This window comes from Electrophorus electricus, chromosome 13 (assembly GCF_013358815.1).
Source record: "Electrophorus electricus isolate fEleEle1 chromosome 13, fEleEle1.pri, whole genome shotgun sequence".
Lineage (NCBI taxonomy): Eukaryota > Metazoa > Chordata > Actinopteri > Gymnotiformes > Gymnotidae > Electrophorus > Electrophorus electricus.
This window is the reverse complement of record NC_049547.1, coordinates 4,280,461-4,303,361: the sequence shown is the minus strand read 5'-3', so window position 1 is coordinate 4,303,361 and position 22,901 is coordinate 4,280,461. Positions and strand designations below refer to the sequence as shown.

The 22,901-nt window shown below is 41.5% G+C and overlaps 1 protein-coding gene across 2 annotated transcripts; it reads right to left on the bottom strand.

The window, feature by feature from the left end:
• Positions 1-6,607: 6,607 nt before the first annotated feature.
• On the bottom strand, positions 6,608-22,855 carry LOC113579146 (doublecortin domain-containing protein 2C). Of its 2 annotated transcripts, XM_035532534.1 has the most exons (13): positions 22,526-22,855; positions 22,103-22,151; positions 21,211-21,287; positions 20,833-20,964; positions 20,601-20,750; positions 20,406-20,460; positions 16,146-16,254; positions 13,323-13,423; positions 13,089-13,214; positions 12,802-12,894; positions 8,225-8,263; positions 7,381-7,414; positions 6,608-7,291 (listed from the first exon to the last, which is right to left on the bottom strand). In XM_035532534.1, the coding sequence occupies exons 1-12, from the start codon at positions 22,813-22,815 to the stop codon at positions 7,406-7,408; spliced, it is 1,230 nt and encodes a 409-aa protein (XP_035388427.1). In that variant the 5' UTR covers positions 22,816-22,855; the 3' UTR covers positions 6,608-7,291; positions 7,381-7,405. The 2 variants fall into 2 exon arrangements, with proteins under 2 accessions (XP_035388427.1, XP_026868693.2); XM_027012892.2 differs by lacking the exons at positions 6,608-7,291; positions 7,381-7,414; positions 8,225-8,263 and adding an exon at positions 12,007-12,687.
• Positions 22,856-22,901: the final 46 nt, after the last annotated feature.

The window sequence follows — 22,901 nt, the reverse complement described above, 5'->3', positions numbered from 1 at the left end:
ATGATTGCTATTAATAGCTATCTTACATTGTTGCTTGAAGCAACTGCTACTACCTTTAACTGTTTCCCCAGTAAGCCAGTCAGACATTCAGAACAATCAAGACAGTCAAAGATTAACACAGTAATAAAAATCGCTGGACAATAGAAAAGGGCCAGAACCACTATAGGAAACTAAATACAATTAGAAATGTTAGGCAGTTATTTTTTTTCTTCATTTTTTCCCTTATTTATACCCAGGTTTATCGTCAGTGTCAGTCATTTCTAATTCCCTCTGGCTAGTTAGATCTCTCCCCTAGCTAGATTGCACAAAAGTTACCAAACTGAGAGAGCAAGGGCTAACTCCAGCTTCCTCGGCACCTCTATACCTTCTTTTTAACTGGCTCTGATGTAGTGTTGTGGGACAGCTTGACGCACTTAGAGGAGAATGCTAATTGCCCAGTTCTATATACATAATCTAATAGAGCCGCCATGAATGTTCATCTGCCTAGCATCACTAAATCAACAGACAGAGAGGAACTAAACTGTCCTTCCCACACAATGCAATCATGGCCAGTGGTGTTGTTGTAGACTCCCAGCCATTGGGGGCTGTGGAAATGCTGGGAACTCCCAAACCCTTCATGGTATTCTTTCAGATACAGTGCAGTCTATGACAGTTTTTTTAAAAATACATACATTTTTAAAATAAAAAATGACTGATGCTGAGTGCACAATCTCAGACTTGAGTATGCTGATCTAAACAACAGCTTTGAGTGTCCAAAGTTTAATTAATTCTAATTAGAATCAGGAGAAAGCGATTAATGTACTATGGCCCTTTAAAAATGTCCTCCTAAAAATCTTTTATTATGCATCACCTTCTTCTCGGTGTCCTTTTCAGTGAACGGACCTCACAACAAATATAGGAGATATGATGTCACCTGAGATTTTCCGTGTGTCTTTATTTTTAGACCTTGCTCGTGAAGTCTAATCAGCCCACGTGGTGGCACAATCCTCTTGCCTGCTGACTTGCATCTTATCAGACACTGTGAGCTTTTAGCTCAGCTCCCAGCCATTAACAAGAACAAAACAGGACTCAGGGTGGAAAAACAGCCCTCCTTAGTGACTTATGATGTCAGTGTTATAATCAGAGAGATAGAGGGATGTAGCCTATTCCAAAACAAATGGAGAAGGTGACTCTTGCTCCTAATAATCTGCTGTTCTGTTGTTCAGGAAATTCTATAAATACACTGATGGGGGTTCAACTCTCTAGATTTTTTTTTAATTTTGTCCCGGAAGGAGAAGTGTGTAACTTCATAGGGTGAAGTTAAAATACAACTAATACAGAAATTTTAAAATACAGAATTTCAATACACTTGCTGGTTAGCATGACAAATTTGCCATGACAAAGTAACAAAGTAACACAACAATGTTAACCTCTTACTGTCATGGGAAATTGATTATATTCTAACTTAGAAATGTATAGTGCTGCCTTTATCAATGAGATAAGACAAGAGAAGGAGAGCTCTCGTTCAGGATCTGCTCTATAATTACAATGCATAGCACAGTTGAATCTTAGGTAAGAATTTCAAAGCAACCTGGCAGTATGTGTTTAAATGACGCAATACTACAGTAGACATTATATTACAGGTGTATTTTATGCAAATAGTACCATAAAAAACATATATTAAAGAACTGCTTACTGCAAACAGAAATGTATTTCACTTCCCCTTCTCAAAGATATAGCTAGTTAATCAAAGAATGAGAGCAGTTTCTATGGCAACATACCTTATATGAAGATCCAAATTATTGCTGGGATACTGTGGGTATAAAATCTCACATTGCTTTTAGACTACCCATGCTTCTGGTTAATTATATTTCTGAGAATGACAACTAGAATTGGTCCTGCTGACAGAAAGACTCCAAGTTCATTGCCTCCACAGTAAAGATATAATCATGGAACTGCACTACTGTTGAGCCTAAAGGGTTTTTAACTTTTTGTTAAAAAAAAAGATTTCTTAGAAATATTTATGTACTGCATCAGATCTTCTGATGTTCAACTTATTCCTCAAACACCTGTGATTTGTTCATATCATGTCAGATAATTGTGCCAGAATTGGTGGTTTGACACTATAGAGCCATATTCTCATCGCCACCAACCACAAGGTGTTTCTTGTGTTTGCCTTCCAAGCTCAGACCTGCAGTTGCTGGACAGCAAGCTGGAGGCAGGAGACCACTGTGCATGTGGAAATCTTGATGTAAGCCATAAATTCTTTAAGAGGATATCAGTGAAAACTGCCTTCTTTCTGGTGATAACCTCGGCTAAACATGCACGTGATCTTCATATGCTCTCTATGAACCCACTTTGTTTGCATCAGTGTCTAGTTTTGGTCACACTATGACCAACTCCCGCATTTCTACCTATGGTCTTATCGTCTCTTTATGCAAATTAGTGAATTACATTTTCATTTGCCTTGCTTCATTCACAACATCCAGTCCAAATTATGCCCAGTTTGAACCTTGAGGCATCAGCAAGAATTGACAGTTAGGTTTGACTGGGCGCCTCTGCTGAAACACTGGGTAGTGGAGGCAATCCCCAGGTCTTCACAAGTCCATCCAGCAGCCAGTACCAGGACTGGTGTCCTGTCTTTCTACCCAGCTTCATGCTTTACAAAAGTTCAACTTTGGCACACAATTTTACAATTTCTGACATTAATAGTTATTTTAACTCAGTTCTTATGTTGTAGAAAACTTTAGAAGAAAAACTTGTGTTTGGAATCGTAATTACATGACCCATTAGTACACTATATAGGGACCATGGAGCTATTTCAGATTCACATAGTGTTAGAAATCTAGCTACCATAATCTTGGTTTCAACACTGAACACTTTTCACACTTTAATGAGAAGAGACTATAATGATGAGTCACAGAACATGTAGGTACCTGCGCCCTGTTGTCTCATCTCCAAGGTTGAGAGGGTTACTTTAAACACGTATTCATTACACATTACTGATTGCCTTTTTAAAAATGCATCTGTACCCTAATCCAAATGATTAATATATTAAAGTAAGGTACTCAGATTACTTTCCACTACATTTGAATAACCTTTTAACTGCTGGAAAGATTTGGAATACTGGTCCTCTAAAGAACCTGTCGATATACTACCAAAAAACTCCCACAGGCTTCAGTATTTTCTCAGTGTAGACGAATCAGGAGCTGCGTGAATGCTGTCCATAAAAACAACACGGCCCGTCCCGGCAGTACAGGCTCCACCAGTGTACATGTCCCGGATAGGTTTAGAAGGTTTTGACATCCGTGAGAATTAATGCCTTCACACCAAATCTGTGGAGCTTTGTTGGAATATACTGATTAATTAATTATACAGATTAAAAAAACATTCTTCTGTGATAGGAGATTGTGAAATAATCTATTTTACAAATTTTGCAGCATCTATTTTAAAATGGCAGCATATTTTTTTGTGTGTAGATAATTTAAAATATAATTCAAATGCAAATGCAAAATGCATATTTTCATTTGTATTTCTGTGTAATGGCTACCAAATTTAAATTAAAAACCAAAGTTCTTTTGACATTTCATTTTCATTATCTTGAAGATGTGACATATTAAAAATGTAATAACAATCTCCCATTTGCAATTGCATTTCTTCACCAGTACACTACAGGTCTGCCAAATAAGACTGGAATTACAATCCTGTTTATAACTGCATTTACACTGTCAATAAGACACTCCTGTCAATCAAGCAATGTGGGTGGGACAAAATAATTTTGTGGAACCCAACGATGTGGCTAGACAAACCCACCATGTGAACATAACAAAGTATTTAGTCTTATTAGGGTACCCTGCACTCTTCAGAGACCTACAAATAATAGCCTTACCTACAAATAATAATTTTAAAAATATGATGTGTTACATCCCTGGGTATTTGCCAGGGTCATTTGCGTTTTGCCTGCATCCTCTTTGGCTCCTCCCACCTCAGTGCTATGCCTGTGATCCTGAACCAGTGCCTCCACCAGGATTTGCCATCAGCGCTGTGGCCCTCCCAGATTGGTCCGCTCCACCTGATTGAACACCTCACTCCACTACAGATGAGAGAGAAAGGAGAGACAGATGCAGACACTTTTGGGTTGTTGGCTTTGGGCAAAGAGAGGTACTTAGGGAGTACTGAATTTGTTTGTAATTTCTTTGTTGACTGTAGGGGGTTTTTTTACCCTTGATTTGTTAACTACTCACTGTTTTGCTTATCCCTTCAGATACACCATCTGAATACATATACCCTGTACAAATACATTTGTATATGATCTTGCACGGAGCTGATGTGTTGGCTAGGATGTAGGGAGCATCACGCTGTTTACTTTATTCTCCATTTTTCTCCTGGTTTTGCTTAAGAAGCTCGGGAAGGCCTACCTGTTGTTTCTTTTGTCATGTCAAGTTAAGTTTCTGTTTCTTTTGGATTTCATTGTGTTCTGTTTATTATGTTGGCGCCCGAAGTTTGTTCCCACTATCCATATAAAAACAATAAACCAGCTTTCATTGCAACTGAACAGATGCTGATACTCTCCTTCATTACTATATTGTGCCTAGACCAGGTCGTAACATGTCATTATTGCGGATGTTTGGGGGGGTGCCTTTACAAATGAGGGGGCCCTGCTCCAGTTGTAACATAACAGAGTATATACAGTATATGCATGTATATATGTGTGTGCATGTGTGTATGTGTATATATATATATATATATATATATATATATATATATATATATATAGAGAGAGAGAGAGAGAGAGAGAGAGAGAGAGAGAGAGAGAGAGAGAGAGAGATTCAAAATTGTAGTAGAGTGAATTGAGAAGCACTTTGCTTGCACAGCTGATGAAGGACCTCTGTCTGAAACGTTGTTTCTCTGGAAACTCTGTGTACTTTACTACAATTTTGAAAAGCTCTACATCTCTTACTACGGTACACTGCAGTTACTCACCTAAAATCACCTAGAGATTACACCTGATTATTTGTGTGCACTCCATCAAAACACCGTAATGTCTTCATTCAAATGCCAAGATATTTTTGAGGGAATTTGTTTTCTAAAAGGAAGGGCAACTGAAAGAGACCAAGCAGCTGAAGCCTGTTTTCTTTATTGCCCTGCAGTTTTGAAAGGCTTTACATATTTAACCTAGATTGTGCCATAATTACTGATCATTTTTTAAGACAAGCAAGGCCTGTCACCAGAACTATTCCAGGGGCCTGTTAACGATGCATCCACACAAAACATCCCATAGGATTTCAATTGAATTCAGATTCAGGGAACATGAGGGCCAGTCAATAGCATTAATGCTTTCATCATCCAGGAACTGCGTCCAATCTCTGGCTACATGAGGCTGGGCATTGTTCTGCACCAGAAGGAACCCAGGGCTCACTGCAGCAGCATAAGGTCTGACAAAGGCTCTGAGGATTTCATCCCGGTGCCGAACAACAGTCAGGATATCATTGGTTATCACGTGGAAGTTCCTGAAATCCTCAAACCACCAAAACCGGTCACTGAATAATGTTGCAGGCAACATAACATTCACCATGGCTTCTCTAGACACTTTCATGTGTTCAGTGTGAACCTGCTCTTATCAGTGAAGAGAAGGGGGCATCACTGGCTGACTTGGCAATTCTGGTTCTCTCACGAATACAAAACAAGCCACACGGTGCTGGGCTCCGAGCGCAGGCCCCACTAGAGGACGTTGCGCCTTCATGCCATCCCCATGGAATATGGTTCTGACATCAGCAGCCTGCTGGAGGTCATTTTGTAGGGCTATGGCAGTGCTCCTCCTATTCCTCATCACACAAAGGCCCAGATACTGATCCTGCTGCAAAGCTGATGCCCTTTCACAGTCCCCCCCAGCTCTTCTCACGTAAGTGAGTGTCCTGGTGTCTCCTCCATGCTCTTGAGGCTGTGCTAGAAGACAAACCAAAAGCTGGAGAAATACCATGTAAAAGCTGTGGAAGGTAAAGGCAATTGTGGCAACTGCTCCTGTGGTAATCAGAGCACTATGGGCTGTGACCCCAAACTGTAGAAAAATATGTGAAGATATTCAAAATTGTAGTGAAATACAGATAATCAGGATGTTTCAGAGAGGTCCTTCAAGCAAAGTGCACTTTGTTTACACAGATGTTGAAGGACCTTTGTCTGAAATGTTTTTCTGGAAAAATTGTGTACTTCACTGCAATTTTTTACTTCCCCCAAAACACCCCCCACTCCCCACCCCGGTTGTTATATTACTTGTCTTACCTGTGGCAATGTTCTTCATAAGGGTGAGTTCAATTTATTTATTTATTTTTTGGTTATTTTTAAAGGTATGCTTATTTTATTTACACAGTACATTGTGTGTACAGCCATCCTCATCTGAAATACTTTCCCAACCCTTGGCTTCCTCAATATGTAGTCATTACTTTGATGCCACGGTAGCTACAGCACATGGCCTAAGACATCTATGTGAGAAATGAATTCAAATTCATGTGTATCTGGCACACCGAATAGCCCTGAGACTAGCAGAGGGACTCTCACCATGTCTGTATAGACTTCATCAGAATGATTTTAATAAGGAAAATCTTTAAGAAGGCCATGAGTTGTCCTTCTAAAAGCACTTTATTTACATAGTAAAGTAGCAGCACAATTACAGAGTTGGAAGTAAGGGAAGATAAAGCCTTGTTTTCGTATTCCTCATTACTGTGAACATGTTAAACAAAGATATTAAACCATGACCTGCAGGTCAATGACAAGCCCTCATTCTACATACCAACTAGCCTGTGAGTAGCATGTTTAATTTGTTGCTCTGCTCCAGCACAGCAATGTTGTTAGATGATTCTATTGGCTTTAATCAGTTGAGTAATCCCACTTGAGGGATACCAAGCCTCTCTGTAGAGCAGTTATCATCCTCTGCACAGAGCATGCTGATTTAGCATAATGTCAAAACCTCCCCACCTCTAAAAGATCATCATATTAAAAAAAGGAATACATAAGATAATTTATCAAAAATGCCACCATGTGGCCATTCAAGACCTCTCCTTCTTAATAATTAATTCCTGCAATTAGGCAACTTACTATGCACTGAGTGTTAGGGTGCATGCAATATTCATAGCAAATCGTAATTATCCAATACTTTCCTTATACAAGAAATTCCTTTTACAGTGACTCTGCCAGAGTGAAGCTTTTGTATTTGGTTTACAACACTCTTTCATTTCCTTCAAGTGGGTATGGGTGAATGTGAGGATTGTGTGGCTTGAATATGTACAGTGGCTCTCCAGGTCCTCCCATGTCATTTCTGCTGAATAAAAGAAAACGTGCATTTGGGATGGATTCAAAGCTACAGGCAATGAATATCAACGTGCGCAAAACGCAACAAAGGCTTACCTTGTTAAAAAAAAATAAAGGTCCATCATCGCCTCTGTAAACAGAAGAAACAGAAATGGAATCAGAATTAGAGTGTGTCAGAGACTATCCGGAATGCATTGTGTGATAAATTATATATTATGTTCAGCCCAGCACGGGAAGAGTCTTGAAGCTCTTGATGGGGCCTGGAGCAAATAAGGAACTGCTGCTGCAGTGGACACACTGGGCAAGTTTGGCTTTCATCTTGAGATGTGGTTCAAAGCTGGCTGTGAACAGAGCAAACTGGCAATCAAAGCTAATGTGTAACTGTGCAGTGGTAACTTCACAAGGCCCGGAATGGCAGCTGAGTTCACAGCTGTCTCCTCAGTCTGCTAGAACAGATCTTCCACGCAAGGTCTTTGGAACATTATTTTCTCCATGGTAGCATGTTAGAAGCTACCACTGGGAGTGCAGTTCTGAAACCTTTTAATCGGGTCCTTCAGGACCTTGTAGTATTTTTGTGATGTGTATAAGTAAATGCATTTTTACAGTGGCTTTTGAAACTTTTTTTGAAAGGTTCTTTTTTATATGTTTTGAACATGAGTTCATTTGTAGTATGGGTTCAGGTCATACAAAAAATCAATAACATTTTAAATTAACATTTACATTTGTTTATATTTGCACATCAGTGCTTTAAGTCAATAGCAACTTTATTTCAGAAGAACTGACGTTGTTTAAGAACTTATCTGGCAATAGGAGGCGGTATGAAATTCATTAATATATCATTCAATCTGTAAGGTACTTGTAATTCTCGTTTTGTTTCCCCCCATCAACCAACACCCCAAAAGAAGTTGTAAAAAAAACAGCATTCGATTTGATATCTTACCTCCTTTTTGCTCTGAAGGCTGTTACTGTTTGCTTTTGTCTGAAATAAATTTAAATTGAAGAAGCAAGGATGAAATAAAAAATCAACCAGGAAATCCAAATTAATTAATGATTTTACTAAAATTACTATTGAGATAAATGAATGCTTTAAAAGGGAAAGGCAAGGAAGTGATATGAGCATTTAACACAGGCATCTTTTAGAAATGGAATATAATTTTAAAATGAATGATTTAGATACTAGAGAAAGATGATTCATGTAAACATAAATTTTGCAGGCCTGACAGGTGTCAGTCAGACACCCCATGGCCTCATGTTAAGAAAAGCAAATCGTCACACATTCGTTCACTAGGAAAATCATTGAATATGACATCACTTCAGCAAAACTGTAAAACATGCACTGTAAAATTTCAGGATTTTGTCACATAAATGAAGACTCATATTTCAAACTGATTATAATGTTTTACAAGCCAGACTCTGTAGCAGTCATAATACAGGATACATTGTACAAGCCCCGTGATACTGCACAAATTGAGCAGAGTGCCATGGCCCTGGTCAAAACCCCAAAGAAACAGGAGTGCAAAAAACCTTCCATGTTTCATGGTAATCAGATTTCTGCTCTTTTCAAATAAGGCACTGATTTATGAACCTGGCTCTATGATACTATACTATAATTGTCCTCAGAGCAATGCCTATGCTATAACAAACCTACCAAACCACACAATGACATGCTATTATAAAAAAAAAATTTTTTTTTTAAAAAGATGTTTTATTCAGAGTTTACTACGGCTTGTAGCCAGTGAAACTAGCCAGGATACAGAATAATGCCACTCAAGTATGCCACCACAGCAGGGTTCTCAATAGCCAGAAGCTAAGTCCATAAATTGCATACTTCATCCTTTCCGGGTGCGTGACAGCCCCAAAGACCATCCAATCGATCTGAAATATGGAGGAGGGTGCGGAAAATATGGCTACTGGCAGGTCTGGAGTACAAAACTCAAGAGAAAGGTAGCAGCACGCTCTGAGCCCTACAAAGAGGATAGAGCGCGATGGACACTGGGATTGTTTTGGCATGCATCTCGCTCCTTATATTAGAGTGGTAATATCTACCCAGGAGACCAGGACTGCCTCACTTCTTCTGCTCTGTGGAATTCAGCACGGACAACAGTCACAAGCAGAGCTAACAACCTCTCTCACTACCCCTGCGCTTTGTAACTTGTTAGGAATAAATTGCTAATATAAGATGCAAGGCACATAATGTAGCGGTGGCTTAAACTATCATTGAGGGAAACAGGTCCATTGGTAATGAGATCCAACCAAGGAAACACACTTTAATGAGGAAATCTATGGCTTTTTATCTGTAATCCAGTACAAAAATGGATAGTCAGAGAAAAGAGGTGACATACTTCTTTTGTTTAGGTGGTAACCATTTATGTGTTAACTGACATAACTATGCATTTAAGGTAGATATTGCAATGTCTGAGAGAAAGCAGTAAGTTTAATGTGTCCTGTGGACATACATAGGTGTATTTAATTCAAACCAAAAACATCTGAGATTGAGCAGGAACCCAGATGGTATCTATAATGAATGGAAGCTCTCCAAGATTTTACCCAGTGGACGAGAATCTGGTGACACGTGAAAGAAATTGGTAGTGCAGAGTGTATTAGTGGTCTCTTTATAGCTGGATCCTGTTCTGCTGCATTCCAGAAGCAGAGCGTGTGATGTTACCCTGCTTTTATGAACCTACCCTTGAAAAACTTTGACATCCGTGACTGTATTCCATGCAGCTTGGAGGACACCTCCTCCCCTTCAGTGTCTTGCAAACATAAATCAGAATCTCATTCTTTGATCTAATTACATTCTGATGCTACATGTTCCTCATTCAGTAAGCCTGTCAGGTTCTACCTTAAAATGATATATTGTAGTCTGACCAAAGGGTCTTCTTAAGTGGAAATACACGTACACAGCAGAATTCCTAGCACTGAATTAACTCCTGTGGTGTTCATTTGAGATCAGCTGGACTAAAATGAATACTGGGGACTGTAAAGTGTGTTTGTGAGGATTTGAAATGACATGAACAGACACATAAGAAGTTTTGTTCATTATGTATTCTATTTCACTTTTCTGGTAAATTACTTTATAATGTGCTAACTTTAAATGACATTTAAAAAGGACAGTTCTTTCAAAATTTTGACAGCCTCTACTGTCATTTGGTTTTAACTGCTCTTGTAGAGATTTAATGGGCTTATATCACAAATCTGGGAAGGGAAAAAAAGGGAAAACAGGGCTGGAGATCAAACCCCACAGTGAGCATTTGTACTGAAGTGTCTATGGAACATGAGCCAGAGATAGATGGGCTATGTTTTCCTAAGTGGTTCGATGGTCCATTGAGGAAATCCTGTGCATCTCAGCCTGATTAATGACTATCCTCTCCTTAATAAACAGTAATTGAATGGTAGGCTGCAGAGGGCCTATCTGCTTGGGTTGAGGATGGGGTGGGGTAGGAGATGCATGCAGTCACTGTGGCCCATGGCATAGTCTGGGGTTGATTATAGTTGACCTTGTGTGTGAAACAGCCAACCTAAGCTATGCAACTGTAGCCAAAAAGAACAGAAGATAAATGAGCAGATATTGTATTGGCAGAGAAAAAGGAGGATCAATGATGCAATCAATAGCTATCTGATTTTTTATCACAAAACTCGGTGAAGGAGGAAGAGGATTGATAAAACATGCATGGACACACTGGTATATCTAACGACATTAATTAAGAAAAACTGCTTAGGTGACTGATAAATCTGCTATTTACATTAAAATCAAACTGTGCAGTTGTTACAAATACAAAATGGACAAACACAGCTTGCTATAAACTTGACTGTGAAGATATTGGTTTTTTTCTCTCTCTCTCTCTCCTATGCATTATGATCGTCAGTTTAGTTGCTGGACTGATGTGCTTTACCACAAGATGCAAGATATGTAGTTGTTCATAACTTCTATCTGTGCTTGTCTTATTGCTATAAAAGTGAATTTATTGCCTTGATATGAACCCAGTTAAGGGAACTCAAGCTGGGCCTGTTTTAAGGAGAAGGCCTGCTTTGATTAGGCCACTATCATATAATTGAATTTGACCATCAAAAAAGAGCAGAGGGTGTCTCTTTGATAAGACAGCAATGAAAAGCAATATAATCAAACTTGCTTCAACTATGATGTAATGTCATTTATCCTTGACTAGACTTCATAGCATTTAAGTACATTAGACGGGGTTCAACACCACCAGATTTTAGTCATCACACAACCTAAGGAAAGAAACATTTTGACATCCCCCTATTTTAGCAGTTGGCTGACCTTGTGTTATTGAAACCATACAGTTTTCTCTATTTATTTACTTATTTACAATAGTGACATTCAGAGCTTATTTTGGCCTTAATGCTACATGTGTTGAATTTCTCTGATAACAAGTTCTTGCATGACTGATACAGGCGGGTTATTCATGTTATCATATTATTCATGCATTTGTGCTTGTGTGTCATCCTTTATTGTAGAGCCATAAGCATATATAGCTTCCCAGGAATGACTCACACTAGTTCACGCTAGTGCAACAACACACATATTACTGCCAAACCCCAGAAACATAGATCTACTCACAGACCATAGCCGTGTATTATGAACCAGGATAATAAACACGGTTAGACAGGCAGATAGCGTTGTTCAGCCAATATGTGTGCACAGGGAATACACGGCTTCAACAAGAGAATATTTATTGAGCATCGCAGAGTATACAGGGAACATGTTTAATGGTTAATATTCCACAGTGCCTTTATGTGCACCCTACTTGATTAGCACTTATACGTCTTTAGTGGACTGAATGAGTCTGAACACTGCCGTCATCAGAAGGCCAGCTCGTCTGGCCCTAAATCAAATATTGTTCTGAGCAGCAATGATGAGTCTGACAATTAGCTGCGTGAGGAATCGAGAGAATTGCTCATATTATACGCTTGCCATTCACTGGATCTATAGAGTCTCTGATTCAGTCATCTCTGTAGGTACCTAAATGTGATAAGTAATGAATATGACTATTGATGAGGCCTTTAACAAGGAAATAACTGTGGTCCCCCGTCAATAATTATTTCGATAAGAATATCTTTATTATGAAAATGCAGACCACAGCAAAAATCACCAACCAAAACAGTACCCAGTGGTGTAATTGGCTTTGTCTGAAATTATAGTTTTCATTAAACACAATGCTGTGTGTTATTGATCGTTTAAATAAGACTCAATATCTTGGCCCATTTCAAAGCAGTGTGAAATTGCATGGCATTGTAATATTCACTGTTGTGTCTGTTCATTAATGTTATGAGATTTGCGGGCCCAAAGATTACCGGCCTTGAATAGTCCAAGTATCTAAATGGGCCAATTTTCTGGGGCAGGCCCTGAGAAGGAAAGCAGGATACCTCTCGCCATAAGGCCCGCTATCATGTGTGCAGGGCAGAACAGGGGATGTGAGAGACTGTGATTAGTTTAAGGCTATATGCAACAAATGAAAACATAACAGCTATAAATGCCGAGAGGCATGAGTTCCGTACCTTGTACTCTGGCTCTAGGCCAGCCTTGGCGCTCGTTCCTCTGGGCATGGGAGGGTTTGTCGCTAACTCTTCTGCAGCTGAGCCGTTTACGGTCTGTCAAACATATCTCCATTACCAATAGTGTAAAGTCACAACCAGATATTTTGCTGCTTGAACATCAAAACACATTAAAAGCAAAATTCAGAGGGTCTACATAACCATTAGGCTATTGCTAGAGCACTTAAAATTTACAGTTTATCCTAACAGATGAGATGCTGTTAGTAACTCATAATGATAAAGCCTATGACCTTATAGGCTGTAGTCCAGTTCACATCATAACCTCTGTGGAAGTCTCTGTTAGGGCTCTGACCCCCAGTCTCAAGTTGGGAATATTTGTATTCGTTTTGTTCCTCTTCAACCACTTTGGCTTCCATCTGTGAGAAGAATAAACTTTAGATATAGTCATAGTAGAGCATCCAGTTTTGATGCTCAGTTGGCTGCAAGTTAAAATGAGAGTGTGTGTGTGTTTTCTTCCTTCTCACCTGATCTATGGGCAGTTCCACCTTCACACTTCCATCCTCTTGGACTTCAGATGCTCCGACCATTTCCTTCCTTTTCTCTGTGACTCGGAACACACTGTCCTCTGACGTGAATAATTAATCACAGTTAGGTGATCTCCTTCTACACTAACCATCCTCCCATACTTGATCCCCTTCTACACTAACCATCCTCTCACACTCGATCCCCTTCTACACTAACCATCCTCCCACACTCGATCCCCTTCTACACTAACCATCCTCCCACACTCGATCCCCTTCTACACTAACCATCCTCCCACACTCGATCCCCTTCTACACTAACCATCCTCTCACACTCGATCCCCTTCTACACTAACCATCCTCTCACACTCGATCCCCTTCTACACTAACCATCCTCTCACACTCGATCCCCTTCTACACTATCTTCCTACACTTGCTCTCTTCCTTCTTTCTCCTTCTCAGAGCATCAGTAAAGGTGATCAATGCCCCTGTCAAGCTGCTTATTTGTTTAGGGTAGTTAATGAATGGTTGTGTTTCTCTTCATGATGCTCTAGCAAATTCACTCAAAAATTGACTTTTGAAGTTAGTAGCGTGTTATGGTTGTTGAAATGCTACGACTTGGGCCTCCAGAGAAAGAGCGAAGGGGCAGAAAGCTTACAGTCAGTATCCTAAAAGTATCATCAAAAAAGTAAAATGCTGATTCTGTGATGACCAAATAAGATATTAAAAGTTGCAGTATTACTTAGTATCCAGCCTCCATGAGAAGATAATACTAATAAATTCACAAAGGTAAATATTTGACCTGAACTCCAAACTGCTTGCTCATTTATTTGTTTGTTTACTCCTAAAATTAAGCAAACATTTCCGGATCACTATACCTATCCCTGTGACAATATAGAAGTGAAGTTGTGGATTATTATAATATCTTTCGGTCTTGCTAAGGTATACTCGCCCTCTGGTCACCACAATTAATGAGTCCACAGTGAGAGCCACAATTAATAGATCTAAAACAATATTTTCTGGTTTACTATCTGAGCAATATAGCTACTGATCTGAAAAAAAAAAAATTCTCTTTGCTGCTGCCAAGAATTTCATTACTAGAAAATGGATGATAACAGACTCACCCCCAAAATGACAATGGATTGAAACTGTTAAAAGATATCCACTGTATGGAGAAATTGACCTTTACTATGAGGTTACAAAAAGGAAAATGGGAAAGCTACTGGGGAAAATGGATTATGTATCTACACTGATATATGAACACTGACTTCCCTATGTAATGCGCGCTCACACACACACACACACACACACACACACACACACACACACAATGGTCTTAATACATGCATCACATCACGTGTGTACGTGTGTGTGTGTGTGTGTGAGAGAGAGAGAGCGAGAGAGAGAGAGAGAGAGAGATTTTGCAGTGAATTGCAGTAAAACACACAAGGATTCCAGAGAAACAGGACGTTTGAGACAGAGTCCTTTCATTCTTCAGCGTCATCCCAGACATTCCGAATTAGCATCTTCCGAACAAAGCAGACTCAGTGTGCTAATTTATTTTTTTTTCGCCCTGAGATGCAAACTACGTTGGTGGCAGTGAATGACATTCAGAGGTAAGACAATCCGTGCTAATGACGGGCTGCTGGAGAGATGTGCTCCTCCTACGGTGGTTGCTGATGTCAACAGCACTCATACGTGTGCCTTGCTTTATTGCACCTCCACAGCCACTGATGTAGTTAAGAGGAGCCCCCCCCCGCTGCTCCCCCCCCCAGCCTCCTCTGGCTTCTGCCATTAGCGATGGCATTATGTGAATGCCTGGCCACGTGGGATGATCAAGTGTCCGGCGCAGGGAACCGGCGGGCCAACGAGGAGCCCTCTTTTCTGAGACTGGCTGCAGACGCGTCGGCCAGCGCTAATGCGGGCCCACCGAGGCCCGCCGAAACCCAACCCCATCACCAGGACTGCTGCCGCGGCTCTTATGTGTGAAATGATGGCAGCTCCGTGGTGCCTACCATTACTCACCCAATGACCTCATAGCATCCATGAGAGGCAATGCATTCAGAGCCACAACGGAGCTCCTGAAACTTTCTTTATATCATCGCCGCTGTCAAACAAATGCCGAAAATGAAACAGGACTCCCGGGGCCAGAATGCAAATCGTTAGAGAAATTATAGGGTTGTCATGTTAGACCTAATAATTAGTAATGCAGCATGGGGGGTGCTACATGTTAAAAAAAAAAAAAAACAAAAAAAAACATGCACATCTTGTTCTGTTATTTGCACTGAATAACTTATGAACATTTTGATTCTCTTTTGATTATGATTATCAGGAGAAAATTGGGGCATTTTGTTTCCATGGCACAGCTAACAAGGCTTCCTGCATACATTTCAACAAACTGGCCTGACTGAAGTCATCAATGATTTAGTGCACTCTGAAGTATTTGAAGTTTGCCACAGTGTTATATTTATCTCATAAGGAGGTGTTCTGTCTAAGAACGGAAGCAAATCCCTTGATGTAGGTAGTCTTTAGAGAACCACCTGCAAATTCAAAGTAATCCCAACCGCACGCAGCCTTATTATCTGTGTTGCACTCCAAACATGTAAGAGCAAGTGCAAAATATCAGACAGACACACACACACACACACACACACACACACACACAGAAAATAAAGCTACGTTCCACCAAAACAACAGCCCCAGTTGCCTTCTCCACCTGATCTCCCTCTACCGAGGGAGTGGAAACACACATCCACTCTGAAAAGGGTGGAGTGGGGATGGGGGTGGGGGATGAAACCAGAAAGTGTCTGAATCGGTCACACTCACTCTGCCCAGTGAAACGGTGCGGGACCTTCGAGGCGCGCCTTGGCTGTTTGCCTCCCTCTGGCCTGGCATAGAAGTGGGAGTCGCCAGTGTCTTCTGGTGGATGGGTGAGCTAGAGTGTGGAAGAAGGGGCAGCCATCAGTCAAGCCCAGAACTTTGATTCACGTAATCAATTGCTCAGCCACTGATGCTGGTTTAAAATCTCTAATCTCACAAAAACTGTTTTGGAACTCCAACTTGTTCTTCCTCTTTCTTCTTTTTTTATCTCTTCTTTTCCTTTCCATTTTCTATTGACCTCAATATTCCGCAAGCTGATATGCTTTGTGGCTCCCCGTCGACTGACGCGGTATTGAATTCATCTGGTTCCAATACATCCCCCCTGCATGAGCTATCAATCACCAGAAAGCTCAGCAAACTAATCATTTATTAATGAAACAGAGCAGCCATGAATTTCTAACTGCATTCATCTTATTTATCATGCCAGATCAAACAATGAGAGTCCAAACAGGCTTAAAAAGAGAGGCAGTTGGAGGGAATAACTTATTTCTGGGCAGACAGCAGCCGGTTATTAATGAAAAGAAAAAGGCTAGGGGACTGGAGGAGAGGAAGAAAAAAATGAGAGAGAGAGGGGAGGAGGGGAGGGGAGGGGAGGGGCTCTAGGGAGACAAGTTATAGGGAGACTGATGCTTTGACAGCAGGATGCATGTCTGCATTAATGCTCCCACAAAAGGCAATTTTCCTCCACCTGGCAGTGCATATCCACCATAGGTAGCAAGGTGAGGTTTCTGTACCCAAGTGGGGGGGGTGGGTGCACTTCGTGCATTTGTTTCTCCACAAAGACTGCTGATAGTTGACTCCACAGAGAGGCAGCTCAGGGGCCACTCCACTGATCTCCAGCTTTCCACGAGAACACACTCCGGTCCGCGGAGTTCGCAAGACCACTAACACGGGGTCTGGGGAATAGCAGAGCATTTGTTCCCTGGCTAGATTATTTTTTAATGTGCGGGCAAACCTCTTTTGAATTCTAACAGGCATCGGTGGGCAAGAGAGAAGTAAAACAATAGTCTGAGTGATAGTTCCACAGGAATATAACTGCACAGTGAAATGTCATCTAACACTTAAGAGAATAAATGTGAAAAAATATCAAGAGCATTACAGGAATTAGAAATAACTTTTCTTTTAAGCTGTAGCTTTAAAAATGTTGTGCACCACTTGAAAATCTTGCGAGAGCTGAAATCAAGATGTTTGAAAATCCCGTCATTCCATAATACCCCAAACTGGAGGATGTGAAAGCAGAAAAGCTGAAGTCAGTGTTTCAGGTTGCGGATTACATACTGTCTGAGCCCTGCTGGCAGAGGCAGCGCCTGTCAGGTTGGAGGTGTCTGATCTACCAATCAGCCCAAGAGGTCAGACTGACAGAGTAGCACAATATCTCCTCTCCACCGACAAGCCTCACTAGGACTCCGGGGCCATATGATAGAGTTTCCATATGACACTCCACCCCTTAATGCCACAATAAGGGTTTCAAAAAGTCATATTTATTTACATAAAAATGGTGGTACATTCCCATTGATTCTCTTAAGGTTTTCACATTTCAGATGTTCCACAACTAAACTACAGAACTACTCTGGGGTCATTTATAATTGCAAACAAAAGATAGACCTTGTTATGGCCAAAGGCAGGTGATAGCTGCATGGTTTTAATATACACTTATACTGTAAATGCACTTGTAAAAAGTTTATGTAAACACTTATAAATGCAGCATACACTGAGATACATAGACAAAATATCCAGACCACATGCCTATTTTTAAAAACAGGTCATTCATGTACGAGACCACTGGAAATATGGCACAGATGTACAGACAAAAAAAGACAAGATCCCATTATTCAAACTTGTGAGCACACTGATTTGACTGGAAAGGGACTAATAGTCTGTAAGTGCAGCAATCAAGTAGGTATACCTAATAATGAGATCATTCAGTATAGTCAAGTCACTCATGGTTGCTTCTTGGAATTAAAACTGTATATGAATTTGAAGAGGTTAACCCTCTTTCGTCAGTATTTAAAAAATCGATTGCCAGGATCCAGGATGACCCCTTGGCTGCTCTGAAACATTGTTCTGACATCAGTTAGGGTAAGGATTTCGTTGGACTAAGGCAGGAAAAAGGCAACTCCAACGCGAGCGGTGTGACAGCCGCTCTGGAGCCTGGCAAGCAGGAGCCTCCCTGCTGCATCCCAGAGCCACTCCCTCCGTCTGGGCAGGGCAGGCCTGACAAGCACCAGCTGGATGGGCGTCACCGCCAACCCACCCATGGGAACGGTGCCTCCCCAAAACAGGAAGCCGCATTCAGTATGGCATCTGGTCCGAGAGAGACAGGGGCGTGGGCCCTGGGTGGGGACAGCTTCACGCTGGGGTTCCGGGGGACTGGGTTCCGCCTGTACCAACCCGACGCCCACCTCCTAGACTCGTGCATGGCCAACATCGTTGTGACCGCTGCCTGAGAGGTCAAGCCCAAATGCACCCCCCCCCCCGCCCCCGACCCCCCAGATCAGATCTCCTCAGCACTTCACTCAACATTTGTCACAGCAGTGGGAAAACAAAAGGGGCCAGCACTGCTCCTGCCGACACCCTGCCCATGTGTACTCTGACAGCCCGAAATGTCCCGGCACACACGTTCAAACAGCTCGCATGGCCAAAACAATGCACGCCACCAACAAGCTGCATTCGTGATTCTGAGAGGAGAGGACAAATCCTTTCACTACTGTTCCAGTTTGTTGTCAAAGTGTTGGTAACAGTTCCAGTATCTCTCCAGAACATGACATCATTGGATGATGTAAGAGGCTATAGAAAGAGAGAAATGCAGAGAGGGGGGCAATTCGGTGGTGGTGGTCAGAAGAGACGAGAGCTGGACTTCTGTCTCCCCCTTGTGGTCACTAGAGCAGTGACAGATGGTACAAGCTGTGGTATTTGAGGTCTTAAAGATAAGTAACGATAGTAACAAACATAGTGTTTGCCACCATTATACCTTGATCTAACTCTCAGGTAAGATTTGACTTAAGCCCTTTTCTCACTCACTATGCAAATCCTGTGCTGTTCATAACAATGTGATCAGATGCACTTCTTACAAGAGTGTTCTTACTGCCTACCTAATGTGAGTGTTATATAAGGCAATCAGGGCATCTATCACTTCATCAAGGCAGAATTATGTGGCTCTTCTCCAGGTGTTCAATAGTTCTGCAAATCCCACATATCAAAAAAGCTCTATATCTACCAAAGCCTTCATTCTCAGACCAAGACCAACAGATGATACAGCTAAACCACTGCATTTAATGACAGTTTAATGAGACTCTGTTGGCTCTTCCATCTTCATTCCACCCAAGATAATTCACTACTTTCTCCAAATTATTTCCTCCTCTCAATCAAGTTGATGAAGCCACTTAGAGAACAACACCTATGGAGCAGCCCGAGAGTCTCTTCGCTGGCGCGTCAATCGCCACATGCCAAGCTGTCGTTTTTCTCGCTTGGGATAAACAGATGCCACACGCTTTCTCTTTGGAGCTGGCCCGGGCCCAAACCTGCTGAGGGTGCGTTATTTCTCCAACTCTTATTTGTGGCATCTTATCCAGCCGTGGACCATCCCGAAGCGGCAGGCACACGCCTCCGCCCACCACTCTGTCGTGGAACAATTTATCCTCATTGCCTGGGAGCGAGGGAGGGTTTCAGAGCGCTCCCCCGGTGCGGCTGCTCAGCCCGTAAGGCTGGTTGCAGTTGATCAAGTGGAGCGGACTCAGAACCTTGGGACTGCCTGATGGAGACGGAGCTAGGAGGAACTCAATGCCTCCTGCAGACAGTGATTGATGAAGAGAATCTCCCTGTCCACAACTCCGACTAGCCAGGACTGGGCTGATTGGAGATGTTATTGAGATTCTGAGTGAGTAACATGTCCCTCAACAAACCAAACCAGTACACAGACATGAACCACAGAGAACAGGAATCTTGTAAACACCGACATTGTAAACATCTACTTTCTCTTTTAGGTAGAGGACTTCGATGATGGGTGATAGGATGCAATTTTGTGTTGGTTTCTACTTTTAAAAGGTGATACAGAGCATCATTTATTGCAGAATTGATCATAAAAGTTATTATGGCTTGAAATATTCCCAGTAAAACTAGCCATTATTGCAGTCTGGCATGTTGCAAGATATTGCTGCAAGAGTCACTGTGATCTAGTGTGTTGCAAAATACTGTTGCAAGACTTACCACATCTCTTGGGTGCTTGTCTTTCTTTAAGGGGGGAAGAATACCATTATGGATGCTAAAAAACAACCCACAGAAGTGCTTATATTAGTTGTAGAAGAACCTGCAGAGTGGTCATGAGTACATCTTCTCTACCTATTAATATGTATCAATAGATCGATCTATTTATCTCTGTCATGCAGTTCTGAATGCTCTTACGCATCGTTGAAGTCTAGGATTACTCCTTTGTTTGGAACCCAGTGAAAATAAGGCAAATAGCGGAATTTCTCCGCCCCCACAGCAACATAATATTGGTTGTTCTTGAGCTCAGCTGCTCCACATAACGGAGTCCCATCCAGCCTGCACAACCTGGAAGCCACATTCAGCAAAGCAGAGTCACTTCTAGTCCAGTTCTCTGTCCTCGACTGGCACGAAACTGCACGTGTCCTACCTGCGCACGGTTCCGGCGCGGAGGTGCACTTTCTCGGTTACCGTGGCCAGCACGCCCTCCCAGCTGGTGAGTGTATATTTTGGCAGCAGGATCCGAGCTGGAGGAACCAAGATATCCCCATTGCTAAAAACACTACAAAACACAGGCACATTTGGGCCTCAGCGATTCATCTTAGGAACTTGCCTAAGTTCATACGGACAGCACTCATTGGTGGGAAGCACCACATAGATACATTAGATATAAAATGGAAGAACTAAATCAGAAAAATGGTGCTCTGAATTGAAGGTTTTTCATTTGCCATTAGAAGCAGATTTCACTCCTGCCTTGAGGGTGTGCCATCAAGAAATTCCAACAGGGAGATGTGAAATTAAAACTCACTTGATGCTGCATGGCTCATTAATGGTTTCCCTCCAGCGTGCCGGGACAATTATTTTGCTGTGAACCACAGGTCGAATCTGTGATGGATACAAAATGAACAGTTCCCTGCTGAGCATCCGTGACACGTATTGCTCTGTCATTCATTTAGCGACCTAACTCCAGACACTCAAAGCAGGCTGTGTTGTTTGTTGTTCAGGCACTAAATAGGCAAAAAGACTTAAAAGGTGACTAAAAGCATCACTGTGGATTATTCCACATTCAGTTAAGGAATCCCAGAAAACCAAGCCCTTAAAAGCTCTCATAAGACATATACAAAACAACAGGTGATAAACACCATTACTGGCCACATTTTACTTCATATACTGTTCTAGATACAGGACAATTATTCAGCTAGAGGCTACAGAGTGTTGTCAATAGACTTGTTTGCCTCATCCATCTTCAGTATAACTCTTAAAAGAACAGGTATGAAGTCAGTCAAGCATTACAGTGGTCACACGCTGAACTATAATTCATTTAGGGGAGAGTATTGATCTGAGAAAGTGAGCCATTTATGAAAAATGCACGGTATGGCTCTTCGTATAAATGGGGGGGGGGGGGGGGGGGGCAGCAGACCAAATCACATAGCTATCTGTCTCTGAAGTGTGTCTCTCAATTAGGTCCAAGATGCTGACAAACAAAACACGACGCAGTTAGGCATTCACTGAATGGACTTGAAATGCAAGTGCATGGTGCTTTTCTTCTGAAATCTTATTTTGTGCATTTTGTCTATAACACCTATCTATGCAACAAAAGCCTAAAAGGCACAAATAACACTGTCATCTCTTTCCAGGCTATATATTTTTGTTTTGACAGTTCAACGGGGCAGTTCTGTGGACCCTCTGTAATATCTCACCTGTTTATTTTTCTTTCTTTGTGGTCTCTTTGTTGTTATATGACAGTAACTATTAAAAAGAAAAAGAGAGAACAGACATGGATGTCTACAACACTTCATGCTTACTGCAAGGAACACTGTTTTTAAATAGTTGGCTAAGTTGGTGACCGCTCGCCTTGACTCTACGAGATAAGAAAGGTGAGAAACTTTACAAGCACCTAAACGTTACTGTTATTTGGATTCCACACACGGTACACGGTGAAGTCAACCCGAACTAAAAGCTTTAAAAATCAGACTGAAGCTTAAAATTGTCATAAAATAGGGTACATGATATAGACGTATAGTAATGAAAGCGCGACAGCTACATGACGTTACACGTTAATTCATATGAGGAGTTTCTATTCCGTAGAAACATTCAGATTTATCGTCACATAACGAACTTACTCGATTTTTTTCAACCGTTCGGTTCCAGCTGCGACATATCCCTCCCCATGTATGAGCTCTCCCAAATCCAGAACTCTGTGGCCCTCTCTAGGGGTGTAGATCTTTCGCACTGCTCCTAAAGGAGCCTGAATACCCCTAGTAACCAAGCTGAGGAAACTGTCGAAAGTCGACGTTTGGCGTTGGTTGACGACAAACTTTCTTCCAGGATAAAAAGCATCGCCGTTCCTGTACATAATGATTGTTTTCGCTCCTGGAATCTGACCCAACGACCGCCCTGTACTTTCAGACATTCTCAAGAAATGAAAAATACTGATGTTAAAAACACTCACCTAGGTTAGCTAGTGAACAGATTTTATTTGTAAATAAAATTCTTGTT

What these genes read in the sequence shown, in the direction of transcription:
- LOC113579146 (XM_027012892.2), bottom strand. Translation starts at nt 22,815, where the DNA reads ATGTCTGAAAGTACAGGGCGGTCGTTGGGTCAGATTCCAGGAGCGAAA. An exon ending in AAAGAAAGAAAAATAAACAG is followed by an intron (nt 21,288 to 22,102) that starts GTGAGATATTAC and finishes TATCCATCACAG; the next exon opens with ATTCGACCTGTGGTTCACAG. An exon ending in ACTGGACTACAGCCTATAAG is followed by an intron (nt 12,895 to 13,088) that starts GTCATAGGCTTT and finishes TATGTTTGACAG; the next exon opens with ACCGTAAACGGCTCAGCTGC.